At 41.7% G+C, this 10,494-nt stretch overlaps 1 protein-coding gene across 1 annotated transcript in view; it reads right to left on the reverse strand.

Moving 5' to 3' along the window:
- TAF15 (TATA-box binding protein associated factor 15) overlaps positions 1-7,541 on the reverse strand; it is a 29,973-nt gene extending 22,432 nt beyond the window's left edge. Inside the window, exons 1-2 of the mRNA XM_005220048.5 lie at positions 7,449-7,541; positions 438-477 (exon numbers count right to left, since the gene is read on the reverse strand). Coding sequence (XP_005220105.1) covers positions 438-477; positions 7,449-7,455 — 47 coding nt within the window. The 5' untranslated portion in view covers positions 7,456-7,541. The remainder of the gene's footprint in view (positions 1-437; positions 478-7,448) is intronic.
- Positions 7,542-10,494: the final 2,953 nt, after the last annotated feature.

Below are 10,494 nucleotides of genomic sequence, written 5' to 3' on the forward strand. Positions count from 1 at the left end.
TGGCAAGGAGCCTTTTAAAAATACTGAACACTTCTATCATAGTACTTCAAGAAAATCCACTCCAGAAACATGTTAGCATATTGTATACATCCAAAAAATGTTTTTTCTAAGAAGCTGTTATAGTTCAACTGCTTAAATCCTTTTAATAATGATTTCTGCTGAAAACTTTCTTAAAGAAAACAATCTTTACAATACCTGTGAGATTTGTTTTAATCTCTAGGGGGCATCTATATTTACTGATTCAAACAGCCTTTTAAAAAAAGAAAAATATTTTATAGCACTTATGTACCTAGGCCAACTCTTTCCCCTCAACAAGCTAATATTTAACTCTTTAAGACGTCAAGATACCAAATCTCAAGAGGGACACCTGACTAAATATATCTTTTTTTCTCAGTTCTACTCATTCATGGTATTATTGAAACGTGCATATACTTTACCTTTGCTGTTCACCCCCAGACTGACCGTAACTTCCAGAATCTAAAACACATAAAAAGAATGTTTAATCTTATTTAAAAGTAGGCTTCCTGCAAAGGCTGACTTTAGCTCTTACAGATGAAATGTGATAAGAAAATATTATAAAAAGTAACTACAGAAAGGAAAACTAGAAGTTAAAAATATAGTGCAAGGAAAAATCTGTGTCAACAGTACTGGCTATTTACAGTAATATCTCTGAAAACAACCACTCTACAAATATGTCCTCATGTCACAAAAACCAAGTAAATAAATGAGAAACAATCAGTGAAAAACCCATCCTTTTAACAAAAACTCAAAAGCTCAAACTATACTATCTTTATATACAAAAAGACATCTGTTAAAACTAATCAGGATTAAAAAGAAAAGAAAATACACACTCTAAGAATATACACCATTCCCTTAGATTGGATTGAACTGCTCTGGCTGTCAGTAGAAACAATAAGATCTCTGAAGACTTGGTAAAAAGCTAAGTCAGCTGTTTAACCCCAACTTCATCAAAGTTTTCAGGGACTTGGCCAATTAGTATATATCCATTGGGATTCTCCTCAGATTCAAATGAATGACCTAACTTTATTAGTGATGAGTAAGAGAAGAATTGGGGCTTCCCATGTGGCACAGTGGTCAAGAATCCACCTGCCAATGCAAGAGTTGCGGGTTAGACCGCTGGGTGGGGAAGATCCCTTGGAGAATGCAATGGCAACCCACTCCAGTACTCTTCCCTGGGAAATCAAATGGACAGAGAAGCCTGGCGGGCTACAGTCCACAGCATCATCACAGGAGTTGGACATGACTTAGCTACTAGAAAAGAGAAGACCTGGGCTTCCCTGGTGGCTAACGGAGGTGGAAAAAAATTGCGCATCACTGCCCATAATACTCAGATGGCGCTAGTGGTAAAGAACCTGCCTGCCAATGCAAGAGATGTTAAGAGACATGGGTTTGATCCCTAGCTCAGGAAGATCCCCTGGAGGAGGCATGGCAACCCACTCCAGTATTCTTGCCTGGAGAATTCAATGGACAGAGGAGCCTGGTGGGCTGCAGTCTACAGGGCTGTAAAGAGTTGAACATGACTGAAGTGACTTAGCATGCACAAGCCTGTAATAATAAAATGACTAGATGTGTAGCTAACAATCAAATAAGAAATATATGAAAAGAATATAGAATCTACCTGGATCATAAAAAGATTAGATGCATCTCAAAAACTAGATGTATCTAAAATACTAGATGCTTCTATCAAATGGCAAAGGAAATTAGTTTCAACCAATTCAGAAACTAAAAAGGATTACAGTGGAAGGACGGAGTGTACGAGTGAAACAAATATATAAACACTGGGGATATAAAGCTTTAAATTATATCCCAAGGCACTGATGTGGGTTCTCCCAGCAACAAAGTAGAGCCCAAGATCTTATTATACTTTGGCTCAGGCAAGAATTATAGAAGTACACAGCACACATGGTATACAACCCTAATCTATTAAGTGTTAGAGCTTGTAACCCAGTCACTTCTGCTCTCTGAAAGTTTAACTATGACTTCTTTAGCTGGCTGACTTTAAAACTCTAGAACACAGAAATAAGCATATTGACCAACAAGTCTATCCCTTAGTATACATGACTGAGAAAGTATAGATGATTTACATTCAGAGAAAATCAATTTATAAACTGTATGACAAAAAATAAATTCTAAGGCATTTCTAACAACTGCTCATTATTAAGTACTTGGCACTTGAGCCTTATATCTGGGCCCATGAATTATTCAGAAGTGCTTTTACCTCTAAGCGTACAGGGTTTTGTTACTCTTTGTGGTTCTAATTATATTCCATTGCAGCCAGAAAAAGGTATTTTCTCTATTCTGGGTATTTGTCAGGATTTTGCTTTTCCCCTTGGTAAATACTTTCACGTTCATAAATGCCCCCTATGTGCTTGAAAAGAACTGCATTTTCTAAATGTTCAAAGAATTCTGTAAGATGCTTGTTAATTCTATCATTCCTATTCCTACTGTTTCATCTACCTGATCTATTAATTACTCAGAGAAGAATGTTTAAACTTAAAATTCCCTGTCTGACTCTGTATTTGTCAACTTCTTCTCTTTTTTTTTGCTTCTACATTTTGAGGCTATACTGTCAGGCACAGAAAGGTACATATTTACACCCTCCTGGTGAATTTCCTTTTAACATTACATGAAGACTATCACTAATAATGTCCAAACTTTCTTTTGACTGGTAACTAAGCAATCTTCCTTTTGGTTGATGTTTGCCTGATTAGTCTTTCCTATCTCTATATTTCTTAACAGTTCTTATTCTGACGCTTTAGTGATCTTCCCCGGTGGCTCAGATGGTAAAGAATCTGCCTACAGTGCAGAAGCTCATGGTTCGATCCCTGGGTTGGAAAGATCCCCTGGAGAAGGGAATGCTTACCCACTCCAGTATTCTTGCCTGCATAACCCCCTGGACAGAGGAGTCTGGCCGGCTAGTCCACAGGGTCAAGTCAGACATCACTGAGTGACTAACATTTTCACTTTTTGTATCATTTTTGAAAGCATAAATCTAGATCAATTTTTCCCAATGTGGAAAATCTCTCAATTGATGTTTTCATATTTTCACTACTGTTACTTTTTATTTATTACTACTAGCCTATACTGGACTCTCTACTTACCAGGGTCTTTTTTCCCCCAACTCCTCAACTTCCTTCTACTGGATTTTCCTCTCTTTCCCCCTCTACTGCTTTAGATGCTCAAATTCTGTTCTTGTAATAAGTTACAGCAGCAATAAGTTACCATTCATTAAAGATTATGTTCAATTTTAACATACATTTTTGGCAAAGTTCAAAATGATCTTCAACCTCCACTAGAATATAAGAATTTTAATGTTAAAATGCCAATGACAGCCTTCATCTATTATTTTGCTTCCACATTTTTTCCCGTATCATTTGCTTCCACTGTAAAAACTCTATAAATGTAATCATTTTAATCTTCAAGATTCCATACAGTCAATACTTTTTATCTACTGCATTTATTTCCTCTATATTTTTTGCATCCTACCCCTCCCTTCTGGATTTCTTTTATGCGTTCCTTCAGTAAAGGCCTGAAAGTGGTACTGTCTTTTATTTGGATAAAAAATTCAAGGTCATACATTATTTTTCCTCTAAACTTCAAAGATCACTTCATTATTTAGCGGCTTCTTAAAACTTTTAAGAAATCTACCAATCTTACCATTTCCCTATTTCTTCTGATAGGTCTGTTACTGGTATTTCATAAATCCGTAGTCTCACATTTATGTACCTGGGTATGAACTGACTTTTATGTCTCATGTTTGAGACTACTGCTTCTTGATCCATCAATTTTGGAAAATGCTCAACTATCAATTACCATTTTCTCCTTCTCAAACTCAGATGTATGTCAGAGCTTCCCAATCTACTTTCCATGTTTTTTTTTTTAAACTTTCTGACTGCACTCCAGACCATGTGGGATCTTACCCAACAAGGGATCAAACCCACACCCTCTGCATTGGAAGCACCAAGTCTTAACCACGGGACCACCAGGGACAGTCCCTCCCATGTTTCTTAATCTCTCACTCTTCCTTTTAACCTTCTGAACTGAATCCTGGGTAATTATTAAACCCCATCTATTTTCTACCTCCCTAGTTATTTCTTCTGGCTAGGTCTATCTGCGATTCAACTTAGCCACTTTCTCCACCTCTACAAGTTACACTTGGTTCTTTTCAAATCTATGTTAAATTTTTTTTAAAGTCTTGGTCTTAGGGCTGATTCCTTTTTAAGTTTTTAATAATTTTAAACCTATAATACGCTTGCCCAAACCATCTAATTTGGGGTTCAAATGCCATTTGTCACTCTCATTTTGGTGAGCTGTTTCCCAGAATTCTGCAATGTATTACTGTGAACTGCAAGGTTTTCCCATAAAATTCCTAGTGACCCACGCTCTGAAATTTCCTCAGAAAAGGTTTTCATTTGTTTCTACTAAGAACCCCAAGGTTATTATTGCCAGTCTAGAACCAACTTTTACATTAAATTTCTTGGCTTAAGATTTCCTGGACCTCATAACTAGTCTAAATATACACTGAACTATAAAGCCCAGGTCCCAGGTTACAAATTCTTCGAAAAAGACTCAAGGCCCAGGTTTGTTATCTCCTATGCTGATACAAAGGTTTTTTTCTAGTTCATTCTTTCACTGAAGATACAGTCTTTTAAACATCCAGGTTTTATGCAAGAGTCTCAGTTCCCACTACAAGGCTCTAAAGGTCTGAATATTTCATCTCCTGTGCTTAGTTACTTGAGCAATAAACTCCAACTCTCTGAATACTGTGACCTACACCCGCCTCTTCAGGGAACAGCAAGTTAGCTCTATGCCTACCATGCTGGCTTCTACTTCACTTCTGGCAGCAGAAGCCCGCCCTTTGTTTTATGTTAAGCTCCCGCATTTTTAGTTATTTGTAGACAGAATATTTGCAAGTTATCTTAGTCTGCCATACTGCCAAAAAGTATCTTGACTTTGTAGCTTTTATATGTATAAGTGATATCAGATTTGACTTGTAACTACAAAGGTGTCAACTAATATTTATCTGAGAGTCTGACTCACAATATTTACAATTCTGACTTAATTGTTGATTACGTACACACTTTATTTTACTAGATTTGTAAATCTGTCTTGTCAGGCACCTAGAGTGGTTGAGTCAATTTAATAAATTTTTAAGTACAGTTTGGAATGTTTAACGGATTTACATAAACTGAATGTTATTAGTTGTTTAGGAGGGAGTCTGCTGTTAAATTTATTAACTTAAACATTCAAGAATAAGTGAAAAACATCATTCCTATTTTATACCAAGTCAAAAGTATTATTTTAATACCCAAATTACAAAATGTACAAATATTATCTAACACTAAGTAGAACTTAATTCTAAATTTAGTTGACTTAATGTAGAAACAAGCAAATTATTAAATAGTTCTTTTTGACATGAAAGTCAATTTCAATATTAAAAACACTCAAATTACAAAACAACAAGGATGTGTACTGTCTTGGTGATTTTGAAGATCAGTAATAATGCATTAACCAGCTCACACACTATTATGACATACTGAAAATCATGGATTTTGCAAACAGTATACCTCTAAAATTTAATTTTCCATAAAAGCTACCCAGTCCTACAAAAATAAGCCACTGTTTTAAACCAATAATCACATTAAAAATAAGACAGGTCAGTAGTTCCTAATGAGAACTATATGCACTGAAATGGTAAATTTCTCCATGAAGGTAGGAGAATCATTTTTAAATCATAGAGAGGTTTCACACCCTCCTTAGAGTGTGTTTACATGTACTTCTGTGGAACTTTACTGAACTTCATTCCAAATTATGCACCTAATTAAATGTATCCCAACATCTACTTTGGGGTAAGAAATTACTTCTCACTTGAGTAAGAATTAAAGAGGTTAATTCTGTGCAATTAATACCCTCTTACATCAGGTAAATGCCCCTTTCCCCAAAAGATCTGACTTAACATCCATGTTAATCTAAGGAATGTTCTTCATTCCCAGGTCCAACCATTCTTGCTAACATGGTCTCCTTTTAGCCCGCTGCTTTCTTTTTGTCACACATTTCCACCCTTCTGCAAAACTGGATTACTTGGAGAAAAGGGATTGGTTTTTTTTTTTTTTTTTTACTATCAACAGGTTCTCCCTTGGGAAAAAAAATGTAAAACACTCTGCCAGCAGTCATTTTCATCCCAATCACATGGCTTTCGGGTACGTGTTCTGCTTTTCCACCTCAATAGTAGTATCTAACTCTTGTGACGGTTTCTAGTTAAGTGGAAAGCTGAGTCTGTCTTTCTGTCTTTGCAGCCTGTGATGTACCCAACGACAGAGGACCCTGTGCGGCACCTAAGAGTGCTAAATCAAGGGCAGATCTGGGTTGGAGGGAGAATAGATATATGTGTATCTATGGCTGAGTCCCTTTGCTGTTCACCTGAAACTACCACAACATTGCTAATCGGCTATACGCCAATACAAAATAAAAAGTTTAAAGTCTGAATTAAAAAAAAAAAAAAGAGCAGATCCACCTCCCAGACTATATATTCTGCTTTAGCAGGATCTAAATGGGCTGTCCTGATGAGACCAAGGCCTGTCTCCTCCACACAACGAGTCGGGGGGCTGGGGCGCGGAGGCGGGGGGTCCCTGTATAATTTTAAGTGTATCATTTATCATTTGGTGGAAGACTGCGTTTCCTTTCGTTTGTATGCTTCAACGTAAATGCAACAAGCATCTACACGAGCCCATTAATAACAGACAAAGCTCACTTTCAAGCTCGTGAGGAGACAACTTTAGAGGGTCTGAAAAGATGACAGAGGAGGGTGAACTGGAAGCTGAATTAGATGCAAACACCCCCAACTCGAATCCGGGAGGCTACTACATGAATGACGACATGTAGGATTTCGTGTCAGGCAACATCCTTTTAAAAAGGGCTCCCAGAGCATCAAGGCCCGCACCTGATGAATGGGTGAGTCAGGAAGGCCCAGCTCCACTTCACGGATGGGGAAACTGAGGGACGAGACGGCGAGACGACTGGCCTGAGGCCTCGCTGAAAGATCTGAGGCGAAGCGGAGAACCACAAGCACCGATTCTCTCCGGCTGATGCTCTAATCACGGGCTCCCCCCGCCCCTACGATGGCGTAGCGGCCTCCGCCCCCACCCCGATTCACACACCCGCCCCCGGGAGCGGCACGTCGCCTCAGCTTCCAAGGGCTGGGTCAAGAGACTGGGGGCTCGAGACGCTCCCGCCGAGACTTGCAGACGGAGAGCGTTGGGAGCGTGCGTCCCTTCAGTCCAACATGGCGGCGGCCGCGGCCGCCCCCCCACCCCAGCCTCCCTCAGGGCCGGAGGCTTCCCTCGGGGCCCTCCGGTGGGCGGGAAGATGGCCCAACCCCGCCGGGCCCCTTCTCGCCGCTGCCGCTGCTCGCTGAAGAAGTCACCTACCCGACATGACTAACGGCCGCGGCGCGAAGCCCCCACAGCCCGCAGAGAACAAGGTATACGAGCGCCAGGCGGCACGGCGGCCGGAGCTGTACTGAGGGCGGCGCGGCGCGCGGGGCTCGACTGCGGGGCCTCGGCAGCCAATCAGAGGACAGTGGGCGGTACGACAGCGCCGCGACTCGAGGGGTGACTCTGTGCTAGGACCGCCCTCCGAACTCGGAGGACTTCAGAATCCCTTCTCGTTCCCCCCTCCGTGGACGGTACCATTATTGAGAGGGAATTGAGGAGAGGAAGTATCAACGCCGTGATCGGGACGGGGGCGGAAGCTGAGCCTACCCGGTCCGTCCTGATTATAGTCCTGTTTCTCACTTGATCTGATAGAATTCGAGGTTAGGAAGTGAAAGAGAAGAGGCCTTATAAACATAGGTTATATGGTTAGAAAAGGCCTTTCGTTCTATCAGATTTCTAATGGTATGCCCTAGTTCAGTAGATTTGGGCTGCGCACTGCTTGAACCACCTGGGGGCGTTGGAAGTTGCTCCCAGACGGAAAGTCCTGACGGACCAAGTCGCTTCCCCGTTAACTACCTTGTCGAGGAACAGACTACGAGGTGATACTGGAACAAACGTCTGCCTTAAAATAACACACAAGGGACTTTTCTGGCGGTCCAGTGGTTAGGACTCGGCGCTTCCAATGCAGGGGGCGCGAGTTTGATGCCTAGTGTGGGAGCTAAGATCCCATGTGACATGCTGCGAGGCCAAAAGATTGGGGGGGGGGGGAGGGGGCGGGGCGCGGAATTCACACACAAACTGAACCCTGAGGATGTGTCAGGGTGAGGAATCGAGCTTTAGTTTTCAATTCTAGGATAATAGCTAATTCGAATTGTCAGGCACCTTCCATCATCTCATTTAATTCTCACAATCGACTAATGAAATACTGTGCCCACCTTACAGACAAGAAGGCAAAATTCGCTTGCCCTGAGTCGCACAACTGATAAATGGCCAATGTGGAATTGGGATCCCGGTTACCAGACACCACTGCCCGTGGGTCTGACCATTCTGTTGTACAGGATAGAGAGGGCTCGCGGGGGCTCGAGCTCTCCAGAGTGAAATGAGGCTGTGAAAGCTCAGAGAGCACACAAGGACACCTTCTCCAAAGGCGACGTGATATCTGAGCCAAACTATAGATGATGACTAGAAGCCAATCACTTCTCTAGAAGGGAAAAGTGCTTTTCACTAGCTATGAAGCAAATGATTCAATATGTTTGAAGATTACCGGCAAGGGGAGTGTGGTAGGAGATGAAGCCAGAAGAGTAGAGGGGTAAAGAGCTGAGATCTTGTAAAGTTCATTAAAGTTTGCTCTTTATCTTGAAGGTAGTGGGTACCTCCTGCCAGATGATTTTAAAGGAAGATCAGATTTGCATTTTCAGGCTGCAATAGGAAGAATGTATGGAGATGCTGCTGCTGCTGCTAAGTCGCTTCAGTCGTGTCCGACTCTGTGCGACCCCATAGACAGCAGCCCACCAGGCTCCCCCGTCCCTAGGATTCTCCAGGCAAGAACACTGGAGTGGGTTCCTTCTCCAATGCCTGAAAGTGAAAAGTGAGAGTGAAGTCGCTCAGTCGTGTCCGACTCTTAGCGACCCCATGGACTGCAGCCTACCAGGCTCCTCCATCCATGGGATTTTCCAGGCAAGAGTACTGGAATAGGGTGCCATTGCCTTCTCCGGTATGGAGATGAGAGGTGCCTAAAAGCAGAGAAACCAATTGGGTGACCAATGGAATAGTTCTGGTGAGGGATCATAGTGGCCTGGACTTAGGTTTTAACTATGGGGATGGAGGTGAGTGAAAAGATCCCTGACATACATAGGTAGTTGAACTGGCAAGATTTGGTGACCAGTTTGAGTGGGGAAAAAAGCGAGAAGTCCTGGGTAAATTCCACACTTAACAGGTGGATAGGTAGTCATTCACTGTGATAGGAAACAGAAGGAGGAGCACGTTGGTCTGGAGGTGGAGTGATATGTTCAGAATTACTCCCTTCAGGGCTCTCTTGCCTTCTGAGATGGCCCACAGTCTGTTTGTGGAATGTGTTTCTTTCTAAATAAATCCACTTCTTTATACAAATATCACTTTGTATCCAAATTATTTCCCAACAAAGCAAGAACCTCAGATTCATCAGGAAACATATGGACAAAACCAGGCGGGAGAATTCAGGGCTAATTTTCAAGTTCAAGTTCCTCATGCTTATCACCTTGGCCTGTGCTGCCATGACTTCATCTTCATCATTAGATGACTGAAGGTCATTGGAAGTGGGGCAATGTCACAGTGCAAGTGAATAGTGCCTTTTTCACTGGCATCTATGGCATATGGAACTTGTATGTCTTTGCTCTGATGTTATTGTATGTGCCATTCCATAAGAACTATGGGAAGACCAGTCCAATGATTCAAGCACTCTCAGGCACTAAAGGGTCATCTTGATTGGGATCACACAAGAGAACAGATGGACAAAAGTACTTGTGAAATAGTTAGTGTTAGAGACCACTGTGACCATAGACTCTCAAGAAAAATGCTCCCATTACTGTTAATATTTGGATGATAAATTCTTGTTGTAAAGGGGGAAAAAAAAGAATTATTGCCTTCAGGTAAGAAAAGGAGGCAAGACGTCATCTTTATTCATTATACTAGCAGTAAATGTGAGCTCAGCTCTGGATGTGGAGGGCCACAGAGCTCTATGCTGCTGCTGCTGCTGCTCCCCGGTCCCTGGGATTCTCCAGGCAAAAACACTGGAGTGGGTTGCCATTTCCTTCTCCAATGCATGAAAGTGAAAAGTGAAAATGAAGTCGCTCAGTCGTGCCTGACTCTTAGCAACCCCATGGACTGCAGCCCACCAGGCTCCTGTGTCCATGGGATTTTCCAGGCAAGAGTAGTGGAGTGGGGTGCCATTAGACAGGTCCAAATAAGCAAGGTTGAAGGAAAAAAAATTCTTGTCTTTGAAAGACTTTTTCTTAATGTGGACCATTTTCAAAGTATTGAATTGTTACAACATTGTCTCTAT

Source organism: Bos taurus, chromosome 19 (genome assembly GCF_002263795.3).
Source record: "Bos taurus isolate L1 Dominette 01449 registration number 42190680 breed Hereford chromosome 19, ARS-UCD2.0, whole genome shotgun sequence".
Lineage (NCBI taxonomy): Eukaryota > Metazoa > Chordata > Mammalia > Artiodactyla > Bovidae > Bos > Bos taurus.